Below are 20,838 nucleotides of genomic sequence, written 5' to 3'. Positions count from 1 at the left end.
AGCTTGAAGCAATACAAAGTCTGTGAACTGTGATTGTCACCAATATTCTGATTGTAACTGTTACTGTTACTTTTGCTGTTACTGTTTCTGTTGCTCTGACTGTTTATGTTCACGTTACAGATACTGTTACTGCCTGATAATATTATAGTTTATTCAGCTGTTGCTGAGACCGTGACAGTTACTGTTAATGTAACGAATGTTGCTTTAACTCTGTTACTGGCGCTGTTATCTATTCTGTTACTGTCATTAGTTAACTTTAGTTTTTTACGTGAGATTTTAAATGTTACCGGAACATTTATTGTTACTGCTCATGATGTTGTTACTCTGTCGAACCAGAGGTCTGTCTGCTACCTTACAGTTGCTATTGCAAAAACCTCTGTTGCCCTACGTGTGTCTGATAATAGTCCAGTTACTTTTACTGTTAAAAAATATATTTAGCCTAGGCTTAGTTAGTGATACCATTTTACAAATACTTTTTGTTGTTTAACTGTGACTGTTACTGTGTTGCTGCTGCTATAGAAGTCTGTTTACTTCGCTCATCTTAATGTAACTGCTACAGTTTTTTTTTTATTGAGTCATAGGTTGTTCTAGGAATGTATGTGTGCCTGTCACTGTTATCATTCATATTAGTGACTGTAACAGTGCTAGCCTCTGCGAATCATACGTATAAAGTATAAATGTTTCGGTGACTGATTTTCCAAGACCTGGCATATGACCATGTAAATTAGCGTCTATTTGGACAATGTGTAGAAAATCCTCTTCGTTAATGCTGCTTTATCTGACAATTGTGATTTTCATGTTGTATTTCGTGGCACTGACTCCGCTTCGGGTAACGCTCATCTCTGTCGCGCGTGCTTGCGTCATGTTTGTGATTGCTGTGCTACCTCGTTGCGCCCTAGACCCTACCTTTCCCATATGGGAGCTCTGACTCAGCTGTGTACAGATGGCTCCGGCCCAATGAAGACGCATGCAAATACAAATATTTGCATCGATTTGTGTTGTACAAGCATCAGGCACTGTGTTTTCGGGTCTTGTACGCGTTGTCTTGCCCATGCTCCGGCTCATAGCCATTTATATAAACGTACTGTCCCTTCATTCCATCATCAGCCGCCTCATGAAAACATTTTCATTGTTTTTGCCGTTTGCTCGTCGTTGACTTTGCAATTTGTATGATAGCTTGGGCGCGTCTAGTGTAATGCACATATGCTGATGATGATGACCACGCCAGGCCACGCCACGCCACGCCCCGCCAGGCCAGGCCATGTAATGCCAGCCCTGCCCAGCCCATATATCCCCAAAGTCCCCCATACATTTACCTCGTTTGACAGCCCATATCGCAGGCATTAACCGGTGCGGTCGCAATAGCTGCCTTTGTCATCATCATGTCATGCGTTCCCGTAGTCGTCGATGAGGACTCGCCATCGTCGCCATCGATGCCACCGCATAGGCTTGTTTGGGTCATATCTGGATGGCGACGTAATATGCTATGCTCCTTCTCCTTAAAGTCAGCCTTGCTCGACTGTGTAGATATGGGCACCGCCTCGCGATAGTAACGATTCGAAACGTCATCGAGAATTTGTAATGATGTCTGCGAATGCTTTTGTCTGCAATGCATAAAATCATAAATCAATCAATTAGCTGAAACGATCTACATAAGTCAAATCAATAAAATAGCTACAGATATGTAAATCAGCTGAGACTAATACGAGCTTAAAACCTAGCCCCTTTTTTAATTGACTGTACGAAACTGTAACTAACATTATTAAATGTTACTCTGGGAAAGCCAACTTTTAATTCGTTTAAAACATTTACAATTAGTTCAGTTCACCGGGAATTTCAAAGTCTTGCAAACATTTTACATATCTGCGTAATGAATGTTTTTCCTATTCCTTTTTTAAAAACAGTTCTCTTGTATTGTTGTGAAATTTGAGAATTTATACAATACCAGAATTGCTCTACATTTCCCTTAAAATTCTGGCAAATGAATTGGTTCATACTTTTAATTAAAGCAAGTAAGGAAATATTTATTTTTACTGTGGCACACATCATCTGGCGGTCATCATATTTCACCTGCAAACTGAAGTCTTTGTATAAATATTTAAAATGCTGCCTTCATTTGAAGTTGAAATTATTTACTGTCTTTGTTTATTCTGTAACGTTTTAAGCTCGCAGCTTTTGTCTTCTTGAATTGTTGTTTTATGCCGCAGTCGTTGGCTGCACACAAAATACTTTCGCAATAGGATTTTTAATTAGTCATGCAAAGCAGCTTCTTTAACCTTTTTTTCTGCCTTGACTAGTGCAGTTAATGTGCTCCACTTATTTTTTACGGTGAGGTGCGAAGCAATGTAGCGCAGTTGGTTATTCGGTATATACTCACCTTGATATGTTTTCGCGCGAGCGCGCCTTGGAGTTGCGACCCACCTCGTCCAGTTTGCTCTCCTTGGACTCGCGTATGTGCTCCTGGAATGACCAAGAAATGGCAGCGAAATGGCCACAGAAACCAATAAAATGCATGAGAAAGAAAGAAAGAGTGATAGAGAGTGAAAGGAGGAGAGAGAAAGAGAGAGACGGCAGCGATAACGAGATATGTATATACCCAATATATAGGTATAATAAGCGTAATAATAAATATTTTCAATTAATTTTGCGGGCCTGATGGCTTATGAAATGCTCTGGCTTGGAAGCGGGGCGCAGAGTAGCAGCGGGTAATGGGAAGCCATAAACAAAGCCTGCATTTCAAACTGTTTTAAGCAAAAGAGCTTGGTGGATGTAGCTTGGCTGCTGGCTACTGCCTGCTGGCTGCAACTGGATGCTGCTGCTGCTGCTCGATGTGTTGTTGCATTTTGTGTACACCGCGGCGTATGCGTAATATTAATTTTCAGCGCTTTAACGCTGGCTTCGGCTGTCAACTGGATAACGGGGCAGCAATTAAGTGCCCGCCACCTGATTCCTGATGCCCGACACCCCCTTCACCAGGCCATCCAAGTGCCATCCCCCGCCCACCACTCAAGACAACTGGCCATCGCCGCAGTCGATGTCATTAATACGCCGATTGTGCGCGTGGAATCGAGCAGCACTTGAGCGTGCATAAAAGGAAGCGTAAATACGCAAATACTACATAATAATGAAGGCGCTGGGTCAGGACACAACCGAACAGGGTAGGGTGAAACGGAGCTGTACGGAATGTAGCTGGCAGGGTTGAAGGGTATCAGGGCAGGTCGGGCAACTCGAGCAGGACAGTGTGCGGCTGCCAGTTGCTGGCAGTTGGCCAAGCTGAAGGAGTCCTAGCACTCCTTGCCAAGATTGCCGCATTGTGGTCGCCATTCGACATCATTCCAAACTGCATTCATAATAAAATATGCAAGTCAAACATTTGATCCACGTTTTTCCCCTTTTTCTCTCTCTGTTTATTATACAATATTCCATTTCCATTTTGTGTCCATCATTTTAAGCTGCTTGCAGTTTGAATAACTACGACTAAAACTTCAATTATAACAAAAAAAAAACTCCAAAGAAAGTAAAAGATAAAAAAACGACTGCAATTTTCAATTGATTGAAACTGAGGTTACAATATGCAAATCTCGCTATTTTATATATATATATTTATATATATATATATGTATATATATATATATTACCTTTATGGACTTTTAAAGTTTGTCTTTTTTGAGTAATTGGTATGGGTTTTTTGATTACCCTTGCGCTTTCGCAACGTATTTTTTCTTACGGTCACAACTTGGTTTAAGGTTTACTGTGTCTTATACCCTTGCAGAGGGTATTTTAATATAATCGTCTAATATTTTGTGGAATTTTCCAGATACGATAAGAAACTAAGCAATAATTTATCATATTTCAAGAATGATTTATCATTCAATGGACATCTATTTTTACGTTTAGTAGTCTGCAAGGGTATTCAAATTCGGCAGGCCGAAGCTGGTCAGTTTTCAAGTTGCACAACAGTTTTTGGCAGCATTTCCAATTTGCTTTTTATGCCCTGTTCAAAATTTGAAATAGCTTGTATGCCTTTATGCCTTTTTGTTGGAATAACGCATAAATAGTCGTGTATACCCGCGTTGGCGCTTCCCACCCAAGAGCGAGTCGAGTACGAAAACATTTTCAAGAAAATTTGGCGTATTCACCAAATTAATAAGACTAATGATGTCCTAAAACCCTTCTTATAAGCCACAATATAAGCCCTTTTAGCCCATTTTCATTTGCTTTTGGAATGTATTGTGCAGAGTATTGTGCAGTCGTTTCCAACTGGCTGCAAAGTTTTTAATTATTATTGGTTGTGACTACAAGTATTTATTAAATAGCTCTAGGGCTTATTGCTATAAAGGAAAGATATAAAAGCCAAAGCAGCATTTCAACATTTGAAACTAACTTTTCTTTTGCTTAAGAAATATGCGTTTGGAAATTACAAGTAAATAGATTTTAGTAAATGTGCGTGTGTTCTTGGTGTAGTTGTTGTTTACACTTTAAATAATTGTTAACCATTCACTTTGTGGCCCAAATCGTAGCTTAAAGTGTATTTGGCTAATTGGAATATGTATGAAACAAAAGAAATGCTACTCTGAATTAAAATCTTGATTGTGTGTGGTTCTGCTTCTGTCTGAAACAATTCATTTTGTTGTCTCAAATGTCATTTCACAGTCGTTAAATATGTTTTCAATAAATATCGCATTGAGTTCATGCGCATTTATTGTTATGCAATCTATTAATTAGGTAACTAACACGATATTCGATATATTGACGACTAATTTTACTTTATGGACTATCTAAACTAAATGCAGCTTATTTTTGTTTATGCTCATGCATTGATCATTATAATTTTGTAAATTTTAGAAGGGGATCCCTTAAGGTTTATATATTCTTGATTAGTATCAATAGCCGAGCTATTTTTTGAGCTTTCTCGGCCAAGTTCAGCTATTACGAGCTTCACAATTTTTCACGTAAGTTGCCACGCAAATATTATGCCTCTCACTTAAAATGTCATAATAGTTTCTTAAAATTGAACAGATTCTCCTTTAATTTATAAATTATAAAACGTAACGAATAAACATGAAGGTTGCATTCTGATCTTATTCGACATTGTTCAAATAAAAAGACAATTGAATTTTCTTTCAAGAGTTCCAGTTGAGTCGCAAGCACAAAAAGAAAATATTTCCAATTTTTGTCCGAATGAAAAAGGAGATGTAAAATACATCTCTTTAAGCGAAAAATACATTCAAGTCAAAATGAATTGAAAGCATTGTGACAACAAGGATTCTTCTGAAAAGAATTGTATATTACAATTTGTTGCACCTTTTAATACCTATGCTAAAGCAAGCCAATTGAGAGTTGAGTTGTCGGATGCGGGAAAAAGCGCGGGTCTCTTTTCACCAGAAATAAGCGTCAAATTTATCAACAAGGGCAATGACAGTGCGAATGGGGAAAATGAGATCGACTGATAGCAACCTGTTCCACGTCCACGTTTACAACTACAGAGGCCGCCAGAGAAAAGAGGGCTGTGTGTTTGTTCTTCTATAAAAGGGAGTGGGTCAGACGCCAATGTGGTCAAATGATTGTGTGTGTATGTGTCTGTGTGGGATTGATTGTGCAATAGCTTAGTCATTTAATGATGCACCAGCCATGCCCACATCTCTTCAGTGTCCAAAATGGCACGTGCTAAACGATCAAAGTTTTATGGCGACAATCTAGATGATTTTATTAAAAAATTTCAAGCCTTTTTTGGCTTTGAGCTTCGACTGATGCAGCTGGGCCGATGGCGGCGGCGGTGGCGGTGGTGGCGGAGGTGTTAGCTCTGGCAGTATGGCATCCGTTTCGGTGGATGTTGACGATGAGCACGCCGTGCCCGTGGGGGTGCTGCACTGCAACGAACTGGTGTAGGAATTGCTAGAGCTGGGCAGCTCCAGTCGACCACTGGTAATAGGCATGCAGTGGCCAGCGACCAGCACGAATTCATCATCCTCCGGCACGGTGGCACTGTCGCTGTCACAACTGAAGCCAATGCCATCATCGTATTCATCGTCCTCATCCTCCTCCTCCTCCTCCTCCTCCTCATGCTCCTCTTCATCCTCCTCTAGCTGATCCTGCTGCTGATGCTGCTGCTGTTCCGGCTGCAGCTGCTCGTCCAGTTGCTCTGGCTGCAGCTCATAGTGACAGCCATCGTCGTAAGCCAGCGTCTGCTCCGGACCATTGTTGCTGTCACATTCGTAAGCGTAATCACAATTGGAATCGCAATCATAATTGCCTCCCAGCGGCGCCACCTGCTGCGGCGCCTCAAACTTGCACTTTTGACTACTTCGGCTGCAGTCGCTTCTGTTGCTGTTGCTGCTGCTGTTCAAGTTGCTCTGCTCCAGGTCATTGTAATCTTCATTCGAATGCTGCTGCTGCTGGAGCTGCTCGAGCTGCTCGAGCTGGTTGCGCTGCTCGTTCTCGAGATTGTATGCGAAGTCGCACATGAAATCGTTTTGTAATCCCACGAAAATGGCGCTTTTTGGAGCGCCCAAGACAAAGGAGTCGATGTGATAGACGCTATCACGCAGGGCTGGAACATCCTGTGGATAAAACATATAGAAAACAGAAGAACAGAGAGAAAGACAGAGAGAGATAGAGAGAGAGAGAGAGGGAGAGAGAGAAAGAAAGAGAGAGAGACAGACAGTGTGTAGAGAAGATGGTGTGAAAGAGTTAAGTACCGAAGGTGGGAAAGAGAGAGATAGAGTGTGTGTGTGTGTGTGTAATAGAAAGAGTGAAAGAGATATATACACGTACAGACACAAGTGTAACGAAAGAGAAAGAGAGAGATAGAGAGAGAGAGAGACAAACGCGAGCGAAAGAGATCTAGAGTTGTGCCAATCTATGGCTAAATGTGCGTGCGTCTGTTTGTGTACGTGTGCGACAGAGACAGACCAAGACGATGACAGTGAAAGAGAATGAAGGAAGGAGACAGACATAGTAGCAGGCGACAGGATACAGGAAGTTGTGGCAAGTCTAAGAGTGCATCAAATAGTGGCGCATGCATGACGACTCTACCAGCAGCCACATCACACAACAAGCATATAAAGACAGTTATCATAAGGATGTTGCCACAAAATGCTGCAAGCCACATCGGTGAAATGAGCAAACCCGACAACATATCGCACCGACCGCAAATACCCAAACACAATCTTATGCCAAATGCTTTGGGAACCACCTAAAAAGCTTGTACAACCACTACAAAAAAAAAAAAAAAAAATAGAATATATAAAAAATGCGACAAATAGAAAGCGAAGCACCATAATATAATCATAAACGAGAAAAAAATTATAATGATAAGTTTTGCGACGCAACGAAGCTTGAATATATCCGCTTCGAAATGGCTTAAAAATATATTGAGACCATCTGCAGTAGCCCTAAAAAAATGATATATATTATTGCTCGACTCAGAGATATCCTGTGACTCGGGAGTTGGTATCCAACGTCAGCCAAATTTGGCGTCTTTGTTCCTAGAAAATTGTTGTCACAAAATCGATATTTATCGTATGTGTTCCATCTTTCAAGTCTGACGATAATACTGATCAAGAATGTATGTATATTAGTCTGCAATACAACATCTTCCTGCCCTTTACACTATAAAAATAATATCGAAAAGAACTTCAATATTAGTTGCCCTTTGCTATCCTTGAGCTAAGGTAATGTCCCTCAGCTGCTGAGCTGACTAAAAAGTGGACTTTCATATCAACGGGAGCTATCTGGAATCCATACTAGCACACATACTCACCAATGTATACGAACGAGTATACATGTATATGTGCATAGCATTTCTGGCTGTATTTTGTGCCCATTTATTGATTGGCTTCGGCTTTGGCTACAACTTGCATAACTTGCCAAGAGATAAGGTCATTGCGGCTTATCAGAATCTCAATTAAAACACACAAAAATCAAAAAATAAATACAAGTAAACAATTTTCCATCTAAAGGCTGACGACAGTCGCATCTAAGCAACCGTAGATGTACAGGCGAACTAAGAAGCAGTTTGATTTAAGGGATACAGCAGAAAATCATGATAAAAGCTCATAACATATTATTTTTACTTCCAAATAATTGGGAGTATTCAAATACGTATGCTAGCATTTAAATGCGTGCTACAATTTACTCTCAATTGTTTCAAATACCTTATTGATATATTATATTGAGGCATGCGGAACAGATGTATTTATTCGCACTGTTGCTAGCTTTATTTTCTTACTTCCATTTGTTAAATATTTGTGAGATACATGTAATTAATGGGCAACTTTGGAACTGGAATTGAGCTGCAGATGGAGTCTACAATGCTTGCACGCACACCAAGGCACACACACGCACACACATAAGCATACAAACACTTGGAACTCTTTTTGTACATAAAGAGACAGACATGATACATTGAGCCCTGGGCTCATATGATGATGGACGTCGTCGTCCTTGGGCACTCCTTGTTGAGCATTTTGTTTGCAATATTTTTATATTTGACTTGGCTTGAAATGCTCTTGAAATTTTCGTATATAAGTACCATCTGTTGTTGAATTTAAACGTACGTCTAGCAGTTATTCGGAATTTTCATTGTTTGACCTTTTTGCTTGACACATTCTTAAAGAAATTCCCATTACTTTAGCTCTAGAGAGCCAATTAGGGCAATATTCGTTGCGGCTGAGTTATTATTTTTTTGTGTATATATTGTTTTGTTTACAATAGTTAACTGTGATTTTTTCAAGTCAATCAAGTGTCATTCAACAGTTGCGAAGACTGTTTTTAGGTAAGATTCTTAAAACAAAACAAAACTTGTTCTTTTGACATACTCGTGAACGCTAGCTGAAGGGGGACTTAACACCCTTTAACCATTTTATAGATGAAAGTTATTTTAAATTGAGATATATGCAATACACCGTCAGTTGGTGTTGCCATAGACAACAGGGCACTCGCATTATGGCAAATTGGGGACCCAGCTAAATGTGGGTCAACATTGATCCGTTTTCTGGGAATACGTGTCCGCCTTCTGGCAATTTCTTTGCTATTTACAGGCCATCAAATAATAAGCTAAGCTTCATGGGAGAGCCCGGGTCGAAGAATATTAACATTATCTGATTATTATTTTACTGCACATCTTGGTGCGCGAATACAGTCAGATTGAAGGGTATGTTGAATTGTGAGCATACGGAGAGCCATTTTTGGTTGTTTCCACGCAAGCCACACAAAAGCCACACTTCGCGCTTAGTTCAGGTTCAGGCAAACAGTGCATGAACGGAAAGATAACTTTGAACAAAAAAAAAAAAATACATATATATTTCTGTTAAGCTGGATTGGATGGATACTCGGGTTGGTCTTTTCTTGCGAATAATTCAAATAAAATGTAAATTATAATCCCTCATGGTATCTACAGGGTACTTCCTCGCCGTTGCCACTACATAAACATGTTTTGCTTTTTATTATATTTTTTGGGCCTCTTCCTTCTGCTAAGGTTGAGCATGGCTGCAGTTGGTAGACGGCTGCGTCTCCCTCTGCGAGCATATGTATATATAATCGAATCACATATTTGGATTTTAGTTGGGGCTGTTGTGGCATTTGTTTTCAGTCTTATTAGTGTATGCATATGCCGTGGAAATTTGGAAAATTAAATTGAGATGCAATTAATTCGATTTCGATTTGGCTGCGCGCTGAGTTTGCCGAGTTGAATTCCAATTATTGGCGTTGCCTGCCGCAGCGTTAATTGAGCTCCTATGTAAATGTTTGGCTGCCTAATTCATAAACACTCGCACACACATACACACATACACTCACACGCTTATGCAGTTCTAGTTTATTTCTTATTCAATTCGATATTGGCCACAAAACTGGCGCATAAAAATCATAAATATTTGGCTCATCTCTTTTGAGTTTCGAATTATTATTATTCAATATTTGAATTAGATAAAATAAAAATTAATTTTGTCGTTATACCGCAATTGCAATGCGGAATTCTCGGCAACATTTCTATTCATTTTCCATTTTCCGTTTACGCATGAACTGTTGTTGTTGCTCTTTATAGTTTATGGCAAATATTTCACAGTTTTCCAATGTATTTAATGATTTCCATTTCGATTTCTATTTCGATTTCTATTTCATTTTTATCAGTTATTCGTTTATGTATTCATATAAAATGTATTTTTATGGACATGTAAAAGTTTTGGATCAACGCTTCACTGACTTTGCTTTGCATACAAAAGTTTGGCATTTGTTTAATTGGAATTTCCCACAGGTGGAAGAGGCTTTGTCGAGAGAGAGAGAGAGAGAGAGAGAGAGAGAGAGAGAGAGAGAGTTTAGCTCAAAGGTTCCCGAGTTCTTTGTGCTGTGGCAAAAGGCTTTGGGCATTTGAAAATTAACTTGCTCATCGCAAGCCACTTGTAAGAGAAAAAGCTTGTTACCTGCATGCAGCCGTGTTGCATGTGGTATGTGGGATGTGGCACGAGCATTCGTACAACTTAAAGGGTCAATCGCTGGCCAATTGAGCTCTATTCACAAAAATCTGAATGCTGAACTAACTTTCGCATTCAATATTTGAGCGATTTGATTTGATTTAATTTGATTTTATTATGCACACGTGTAATAAACTACATTCAGCTTAGTTTTTTGTACAACTCGTTGCGAAATATTTTGTATGCCACTGTGAATTGCAAATCCATGATTTAAAGTGTTTGCAGCAGTTTTCAGTCTGGATGGCAAGTGCACAGTGCGAGCAGAGCATCAAAGCAATGACAATAACGATATGTGCGAGCATTGAGTACTTGTGAATATGTGTGCAACTCTCTTGAGTGTCTACACACTGTCCATTTTTCGTATTTGCAAACAACATCGCTTTATCAACGGAATGGATAATAAAATATCCATAAGTAGGAAGTGATTCAAATCGAGGGTACTCTACAATGAATACACATGAGTGTGAGTGTATGTACGTATGTACGGAAATTAAGAGAGAGTGAGAGAGTGCGTCGAAGATGCAATGCTCTATAAACATATATAGCTATTCGGGGCATATGTGGTCGTAGCCACAGAATTCCCACTCTATATCTAATATATAAATATAAGCATTGATTAATCAATTTTCATTGAACTTATTCAGCTCTCAATATTACAACAAAATATGGTACACAAAAATAGCTAGGTGCCTCAAAGTTCTCTGTACAATTTGCTAAATAGAACCTGATACATATGCTCAACAATCATTGAACGTTGAATTGTCTGACTGACTGACTTAGTGAGTGTTGTCTGATTGACAGACTGATGGCCGGGATCATAGGATGACAATAGCAGCGCCACGCCCACTGGGACGCAGTGAGAAGGATAGAAACACCCAAGTGTTAAGTTAAAGTGCAGCATTTCAATTCGCATTAAGCCAAAGCTTTTCACTTTTCGCTTTTCACTTTGCCCATCTTACGAAACGTCGCCGAGTGGCATCCTCCACTGGGAGCTAAAGAGAGAGCTACAGCTGCTGCTACCCAACCACCCCCACAGCTGCCCGCCGCCGCAACCCCTCGCACCACACTCTTTGTATTATTTTATGGCCGTGGCTGTTTCTTTGCGAATTGCATTTCAGCTTGATTTATTTCATTTCATTTCATTTGGCCCCACTGCAACGAGCGGGCGGCCAGGCCGGGAAAATTGATGTGAGCGAAGAAATACGGTTAGCTACATAAGTTGGTTATTACTGGTTGCTTAAGCCAATGCCCATGACCATGCCCATGAACAGGCTTCCCATCCCCCCGTTGCCACCACATGCGCAACCACACCCACATCAGCGCCCACGCCTCATCACTTTGGCCCATTGGAATCTGTGTGCGAATTCAGTTTCAAATAAAATATTGCACTCCCAAATGCAGGGCAGGGCCCGTGTTAAGGCAGCGTGTATGTTAGATAAACTTATAGAAGAAGAAAAAGCTTCTTAATACCCGATACCGGGTACGAAACGCACAGACATACCCGTTCCCATGGTTTGGCTCTCAACACGGATGAGCGGCGTCTGCTCGGAAATGGCAGTTTTTCCATTACGTTGCTGACTGCCTGTCTGCCCCTCAAGTCTATCCCTGCCCCGCCCCCATCTCCAGCCACACACTCACTGTCACAACGCTTCGTACGAGCCGCTAGCCAATGCTGTTTCGCACTCGCTCTCGCGTATTACTTAATTTATATGAAATATGAAATGCCCGTTTGATACATGAAACAATAACAGACCAACAGACAACGAGAGTAACTGAGAGGGGGTGACTGGTGACGTGGGTGGGGGGGTGTTCGCGCATATGTAGTGCATAGGGATTTGAATCAACCATCAAATTAAGGTTAAAATGCATTTGTCAGATGGCGTCCTGACAGCAAAATTGCTAAAATAATAAAACTATCAGACAAACTTGTGTACATAAGTGAATGTACACATATAGACAGAACTGTGCTTGTGTGTGTGTGCGCGCATACATGTGCGTCGTTATTCTCGTAAGCTGTTTATCTTTAAGACGGCCGCCAAGACACGGAGTAGAACAACTGGCAGCACCGCAAAGTGTCCCCTTGCCACGCCCTTAACCCATATTGCCTCGTCTGTGTTGCCCATTGCGCATCGGAAGCAGCAACAACTCGGTTGCAAGCAGGCAACACTAAAATATCACTCAAGGCAATATTGTGTGTGTGCATGTGTGTGCCCTGTTGGCAGAGCAAATATGCATTGCGGCTGTTACCAAATTGGATGCAGTTATGGCAAGTGCAATATGCACCAAGGCGACGCTATCAAAGAGCGCTGCATTTGATGCTAAATTTAAGCTCAAGCTTGTCACAAAGCGTTCCGCCCACTTCATTGCGGGTTCAAAGTGCGAATTCGATGTGAACCGTAGTGCAAAAAGGGCAACAAAAACTTCATTTCAATTGTAACGCGCAAATGTGTTCTGGATTATGAGCCGATTCGGAAGTGCTTTAAAGATATTGAGGGCGCTCGCAACTAGTCTTATAGAAGACCTTTATAGCCTTATTAAAAGCTAAAACTAGCTTTGAGCCATTACGGCCAGTTTCGTATGACAGCTGACCTGACCTATTGCTTTTTACAAAAAAGGTTTTACCTCTGGAATCACCTTGTTAATTTGTATTAAACATTTTCCTTAATTAGTTAAATGTCCCGTCACGTGGCGTATACGCTATTTTTATAGTGCACCCTGAAGCAGAAATCTGCGACCACATAGCGACACGCGTGATGTGAAATAACATTTGTTTAACATTGTGAATACAAGTAGAAGTAATGTGCAGGTTGGGTAGATAAAGCCTTTTCATCTACAAGCAATATCCAACAAATATGTAAGATCAACTATGTTTTATTTTGAGCTACAATTTGTATTTTAGATTAAGACAATTTTCTTCAGGTTCGAGCTGTACTATTAATTTGTAACGATGTGCATAGAATCATCGCTAGTGCCGGTAGTGTTGCGATACTGACAAGCACATTGACAGCCAATATTTAGCCTTTTATTTATACTCTCCTCGTAGCCCCCCTCATGGCTTACAAGTTGGTTTTCGAAAATAAAGTCTATGGAAATAGCAGAGGGATGAAGAGAGGGAGAGAAAAAAATGTATTTATTAACGAGCGTTTGTAGATATGCCAAGTTTGGCGCTAAGGTCATAGACAAAAATACAGTCTGGTTAACTTTTGGGGCAGGGTTGCGTTTGGCAGTTGGTAGTTGGTTGGCTTAGAGCGGCTCTTGCTGCCAACAAAATTGCGTGGTGTGTGTACACACGAGTGTGCAGATACTTTTATCTGCAAGTATAAGCTAAAAACTAAGTGGTAAAAGAATTTTTGGTCAAGAAATTGCACAAAGTCTAAGGCCATAAAAAAGCAGCAGCAGCAACGGATAAAAGAATGAGCGGCATGCCGCAGGGGATGCGCGGGGCAATGCATGCGCGCTGCATGCAACGAACGACCCCAACTTGTAAACTGGGAAACTGTGGGATATGGAAATACATATAAAATATGTATATATACCATTTGTATACGAGTTTAATTTTGTAACCCTCTCCGTTCATCTTGCCCGACTTGTTGCATCAGTTGGGCCGTCATTTAGTGGCATATTAAAAGGCTATCGATGGTATTGCCGCAAAGCAATTTCTTTGTGGCTTGTCGACGCACAGATATCGCACCTCACACACACAAACACACACACACAAACACGCGCGCGCACACGCAGCCCCTCAACCGCCCAGGCAGTAAGCCGCCAGCTCATCCGTTGAACATCGATCGAGCTGCTGAATGATTTCATCAAATCCGCTGACGTTGAATTGATTTGATTTGATGTGCGCCTTGTGCAAATTTATTTGATGCAGTTTCATAAATGCGAGCGACCATAAAAAAGTGCGGAAGTTTTTACTTTGCGCCAACGCTGCCCGCTGCATTTGCCATTTTTATTTCCATGCCCATCGATGGAATAATTTTTCACGTTCTAGAAAACTGTGTGGCCTAGGCGGGCTGGGATTGGACCCGCCGCTCGAGGGCGACCTCCAAAAAGGTAAGCCACGCAGAGCATCAATGCACCTCCCTTTCACTCTCCAGCCCATTCTAATAGTCACACACTTGAACCTCTGCCAAGCACTCGAGGCGATAATCAGATTGCCAAGCTTTCCCCCCAGACCCTCGTGCCAACAACCGTCACCACTCCCTCGTGCAGGTGCACGTTTGAGTGTCAGCGTGTGTGTTTGTGTTTGTGTTCGTGAGTGTCTCTGTGTGTGTGTGTGTGTGTGTGTGTGTGTTAATTGAACTGTTCGACGTGCATAGTCAGCGCTTGTTTTACAATTCGGCTGGATATGTCAGCCTTTAAGAGTTGCAGGCATCAATAACCAGCAATCCAGCAGCCATCAGCGCCAAGCCCCACCCAAAAGCCATAACCCACCGCCCACCACCCAACGCTGTTTAAAGCTTCTGTCTTATTCGAGCATTAACCATACGACAAGTCTTCAAATATTGAGCGCTAGCTTTAAATTAATGCGATAGGTATGATTAAATATACCCATATAATCCATTGCACTGCGTTGCCAATTGATGCGGAAACTTTTCCACAAATTGTTGATTGCCATTTAATTGTGTACATGATTGTGGGCGTACCACTGTGCACAGTGTGTAATTCAATTAGGTTGCAAAAAAGTTTAAATTGAAAAACATCACACGGCCCATGTAATGGCGCCATTGTACATATGCCTTATAATATACGAGTAACCCGAAACCTAGACTGATGCCTTAATTTAGAAATAACGAACTGATTTCCTTTGATTATTATGATTCGGGCAATTTAAATGTGGCAAGTGCCTTGCTGTGAGATTGTATACTTCAATGATTTTAACATTTTTTAGCTGCCACAGATATATTCTCAACAAATAAGGATTGGCTTTCCAAGAACAAAAATAAACAAATAATAAATGTAAGACAAGACTCGTCTAATTGCAAGAATCAGTTCTAGTGCGCATATCTTACAGTGGGGGCTTTGTTGTGTACGTTCGAGTTTCTGCCCGATGCATATGAATTTTCATGCTGTCTGCAAAGCAACTTGTTTGGCTCTTCAAAACTCCTGTTGCCATTTGCATATTGCATGGATGATACTTGAAATCAATTGGTAAGCTTGGCAATAACTATTATTCCCATTATGAACAGATACAATTGAACTGCTTTGCGCACTGCATATCTGCTGTGAAATGCCACTAAACAATTTTAAATGGATTTATTGCCTTAATAGATGCTCTAGCCTTGTACTGTCCTCGCTAGTCCTTGAGCACAATGCTGCATTCATTGAATAGTTGGCTCAGTTTAAGAGGCCTCTCAGCTCCTATTTCATTAACTCTTGAGCACAGTGATGGGCATTTCGAAACAGTATGTGTATGAATACAGACTGAGTCTAGGGATACCCTGTAACAGACAAGATGCTTTTCATACAAAAACTAAAACTTTAATTGGCCCAATTCAACACACCTGAATACTAAACAGATAGTTCCGTCTGTATATTTATATTTACTTATATATATTTAAGTACTCTTTATTCGCCTACTAACGGGCACAGGGTATTTGCATGTAGCCAATATTCAAAGCAATTCGAGCTGAGGAGTTGGTAATTAACAACTGATATGAGCTGAAGTACGTCAATTAAAGCTCCAGATCTACATTTCAGGTCAGATTGAGAGCCAGTGCTAAAGCTAAGGCATGTTTGCTATGGGCGTGGCTGGCGAGGCAGCGCATTAGTAAAACAATAATAGGTTGCGTGATAGGAATCTTGTCGCCTTTTCTCGTGCCAGGACAGCGTCGATGCGAACGCCCTTTCATATACAGCTGGCAGGAATTTAATAGACCCGACGACGCGTCATCGTTGTTGACTCCAACTCCAAATAACATCCTTGCGTGGGACTGGTTTCGCCTGGCAGCTTGGCAGCGTGGCAGACTGGTAGACTCGAAATGTAAAACAAGAGACTTTGTCTTTAAAGCCCCACACAGACTGCAAACACTCCCCCCCCCAACCCCTACACACACACACACACACTGGGCCAATTCAAATTGTGTTTGGTAGCTTAAATTGGCCAAAAGGTGTTCAGCATTTGGTTTTACTTTTACTTTAGCTTCTTATATTCAGTCATATAGAAAACAAGCAAATACACACAAATCACAGCTAAATAGAAAGAGGGGGCGTGTCTTGCGGGTCGCCTGTTTAATCAAGCGGCCTGCCAACATCTGCGCAGCTGGTTGCGCGCCCTATAAACAGGGCCAGAACTACGGTTACGCCCTCACGCCCACACACACTAACTTAATTAACTTGTTGTAAAGCAGATGCAGTATATTTTTGGCCATGTCCAGAATGATATTCAATTTAAGCTCCAGAGCGAGCTCTGTTCCGGTCTCTGGTTCTGGTTCTGTTTTTCATCAACGCTAGTCGTCAATATTCCAAAAGTCAAAGTTAAACTGAATCTCTCTCGTACTATCTCTCTCTATCCATCTCTGTCTTGCGTTCTCGTCGCTTTTTGAGCTGGCTCAGCAAGTAATGCCCCAGGGAGCCACAGGGCGGCTGACGATGGCAGTGCATTGACAGTAAAATGGTTCCCAAACCATAAGGTTGCTTGTTGAGTGCCAAGAGCCAAGCAACTGGACCAGCTGGCCAGGCAGGCAGGCGGACGATATCAGACGAATTGTATTGAAATCGACAGCTAATGAAATGTTGCCCCAGATAGCAAACACGCATCTGCAGCGGGCAGCTGCTTCCCCATGGAAGCAGCTCCGTAAGCCCCAAGGCGAGTCCAACTAGGAGTCAAGACATTTGGTCCAGCTCTTGTCCTTTCTTATGCTAAGTGCCATAAATTGTAATTACAATCTGCAACACTGGCAACACAGCTCTGATTTTCAGAGTCAAGGTCAAACGGCTCGTCACGTGGCGTATACGTTATTTTTATGGTGCAGACTGAACTAAATATCTGTGACCACATATTGACACTCGTGTTGCGAATGAAAAGCACATTTGATCAATATTGCGAATACGAGTAAACGTTATATGCAGCATGGGTAGGATGAGGCAGATAAAAGCTCTCTTCTGCAAGCAATATTAAATATAGATAACAAGTGACCATACCCGATTCAAATCAAAGAGATGGCTTTTAAATTTTAATTATCGAAAAACTCAATTTGTTCCATAGTGCAGACGTTAGGCCTAATGAAAGCTGTGTTGTTATAATTATCATTGTACACATACTGGGCCTGTTTTAAAGTAATTTTCGTGTAACGTGTTCCCCAGTTAGAGCTTATTTTTATGATTTTGCTAATTTTGAATTAGGTCCGAGAGAAGTTGAGATACCCTGTAGGCAATAGACTAACGGGGCTCACTCCACGGAAGCTCCAGGAATTTGTTGTTATCACTGCCTCACTCAATTAAAAATGTATTCACAAACAACTAATGTGGTTATTGTCAAATAGTTATAAAATTCAAGTGTCTCCAATGCTTAAACATATATATAAATATATCGATTTGGGGATCATAAAAATCTTAATATTGATCCTTGTCTGTATTTAGGAGAATACTCTCTCAGACAGATATACGGGCTTCATATTTATACATATATACATATATTTGACGGGGTGAGAGAGGCCCCTTCTGACTGACGCATACCTTTGGAAAGTTGCTATACCTTCTTTGCTCATTTATAAAAAGAGGTATATAAAAATCATGCACATCAAGCGTACATTACAGTCGTACAACTACACACACGCAAACACGTCCACACACACATTTGCTGAGCATTAATAAGCAAAGCGAAATTTTGGGAAAACACAGGCTTTGTTTTGGTTACATTTTGCATATCTGGTCAGCTGGAATAACTACAAATTTTTACAATTTACATACATTAAAATTTTGTAAATTGTTTGCTTTTGTGCGCTGCATTATAAAAGAATTCACCGATATGCATTACCAGCTATAACAAAATCTATATAATTGCATAATTTTAACATTTAAAAACTATTCGCATCGACTAGTTTGTGGGCTCTACTCAGCTTGACACAGAATGCAAGGGGGTATAGGGAGGTAATATGCGTACTCATGGTGTGGGGGAAGGCAGTGTCAAGAGCGAGCAGGGCAAGCACAGCGAGTAAGAGGGCGTGAGTTCCAGAGTGTGTGAGCAAGGCAAATAGATTAAATAGGCAAGGACAAAGACACGCTAAACGGGAGTGGGGCGGGGAGCACTAGATATGCGCGCCGAGGGCTGCCTAATTACAATCAAGCAATATTACGATACTTACGCGTATTATCTTCTGATCCCGTATGATCTTGCGTATGCAATTGACGATAAAGGTGATGACCATGCCGCCAAGTATTAAGCCAAATACGATGATGATGATGACCACATGCTCGGATTGGCCAGTCGTTTCACTCTGTGAATACCACGAAACAATAACAATATATTATTAATTAAATAGACTTATTTTTCAATTATGATGATCAATGCGTTTATCTACAGCAGCGTTCACTTTATTTTCGAGTTTTGTAATTGAGCTACGAACTTAAGATGTAAATTTAAAAAATAACGCTGACTATATTCATATATACTTATAGTTTTATAGTCAGAGCTTAGTTAGTTTCGTTATTCATTTGTTTGTTTGTTGTTCATACCCATCCACATTTATATATAATAATACAAGGGAGATATGGAAACCAAAAAAATTATAAGCTCTCGCACATACAGGGAAACAGATAGACCTGGCTGGATCAACTGAGCTTGTGTTCCCAATTACAATTCCTTCTGTCTGTAACAGAATTTTGTACAAAACTATTATACCCTATTTGGCTATTATTTTTCTGAATGGCTGAACGTATAATACGAATTTTTTGCGCAGCTTGAAAATTGTATAAAAAGGTTGTTGGCATGGTTTAAATGACGTTCCATCATGTAAGTTTTTGCCGTTTGTTTTTCTTCTATGAAACAAGTCGACATATAAAATGACATAATTTTAATGGGTTACGTTTTTGTCCAATCTCTTGTATAGCCCACATGCACAACTAGCTTTAATTAGACGCTCGATGAAGCTGCTTTGGCAATGTAAACTCGATGAACACAATTAACTAAAAATCGTGCGCCAATTTGACTGTGAGCCAATTAAATAAACATAAATTGTGTATGCGCTTGATTGAACTTTCGATCGAGCCATTGGACCAATTATGAAGTGTCCAAAAAAATAATGCGATTTATTTGGTAATGCATTTACATTCGAAACCAAAATTAGTAACATCAAAAATCGCCTTATTTCCTAATTTGACATACGAAATTTTCAAATCAAATACGCTTTTTGTTCTCTAATGTTTGATACAATTAACGCAACTATCAAATTAGTTTATAAACAAACAACTATCATGGCGCAGGTTTAATTTTTCAAAAATAGTTACAAATGCTTGCATTAGAATGTAATCTGTGCCATTAACTGTAATTGCCAGTTGGATTCCATTGTATTACAATGGGACGAACCTAACATATGCGGGTGTGATAAATTTTTTATTTTTTCTCTTGGATTTTGTATGAATTGTTTATAAGTAGTAGGCAAATAACTTCCTTTTTTTTTGCTAGGTAAAAAAAAAACTTCCTCTTATTTATAGGTCTATCTTCTTGTTGCAGACGCTACATATCGGAATCGGATGGATCGAAAATAGTTCATAAAGATATTCTTGCTAAGACGATAACTTGACAAAACTCAGCAATTACGTGCCTTACTGTACCCCTAGCATATCTGCAAAACCGTCTCAGATCGGATTACTATATAATCTATTAAAAGCATATGTTGGAAAGTAAGGTTTTCCTATAAAAGCAAACCTACAAGGGTAAGTATATATTTTATTTTTGCGTTTACTCAAAACGTTACACAACTCCTCTCAATAACACAACACCCTTTACAAAGAGTATTCAAATTTTGTAAGTCGTAAAATACCCACGTTCAATGTTTGCCGAGTTTTCAAGTGCGCGAGAGAAGCTTCGTGCTGTTTTTCGAGCTTGAACAATTAGCTGAGCTTTACGATCGCAACAAGATTTACAACAGAATCGCACATTATTTGGGGGCAATAAAAGCCCCAAGAAATGCAAACTATTTGCCGCTTTTAACTTAAATGAGTCACAAGGGAATATGGTTGAGAGGGCTTTGCTTTGGCTGGGCTGTGACCCTATCAAATCTAATCATCTACACAATTGCTGAACCAACAAAAAAATAAAATAAAAATAGGAAAAACCAAACACAATAACAACAACAAGCGGTGACAACACAGAGAGGGAGTGGGGGGGCACGCCTCGAATACAAATCTCAGACTTTGGCAA

The 20,838-nt window shown here is 40.4% G+C and overlaps 1 protein-coding gene and 1 long non-coding RNA gene across 4 annotated transcripts in view; one reads left to right on the top strand and one right to left on the bottom strand.

The window, feature by feature from the left end:
- Positions 1–20,838, bottom strand: part of Neto (Neuropilin and tolloid-like) — an 83,514-nt gene that overhangs the window by 4,608 nt on the left and 58,068 nt on the right. For 2 of the 3 annotated variants that reach the window (XM_032439826.2, XM_070208916.1), the window contains exons 9-11: positions 18,782–18,913; positions 2,378–2,460; positions 1,317–1,604 (exon numbers count right to left, since the gene is read on the bottom strand). In XM_032439826.2, the coding sequence (XP_032295717.1) occupies positions 1,317–1,604; positions 2,378–2,460; positions 18,782–18,913 (503 nt within the window). Of the gene's footprint in view, positions 1–1,316; positions 1,605–2,377; positions 2,461–3,649; positions 6,561–18,781; positions 18,914–20,838 lie in introns of those variants that run through there. The other variant, XM_015170845.3, reaches the window with a different exon arrangement.
- The window catches only part of LOC138911195 (uncharacterized), a 76,264-nt gene continuing 75,578 nt past the window's right edge, over positions 20,153–20,838 (top strand). The window contains exon 1 of the long non-coding RNA XR_011416588.1: positions 20,153–20,351. This is a non-coding gene — a long non-coding RNA (uncharacterized lncRNA). The remainder of the gene's footprint in view (positions 20,352–20,838) is intronic.

This window comes from Drosophila virilis, chromosome X, assembly GCF_030788295.1.
Source record: "Drosophila virilis strain 15010-1051.87 chromosome X, Dvir_AGI_RSII-ME, whole genome shotgun sequence".
NCBI lineage: Eukaryota > Metazoa > Arthropoda > Insecta > Diptera > Drosophilidae > Drosophila > Drosophila virilis.
The sequence above is the reverse complement of the archived record's forward strand: the minus strand, read 5'-3'. Positions and strand labels throughout refer to the sequence as shown.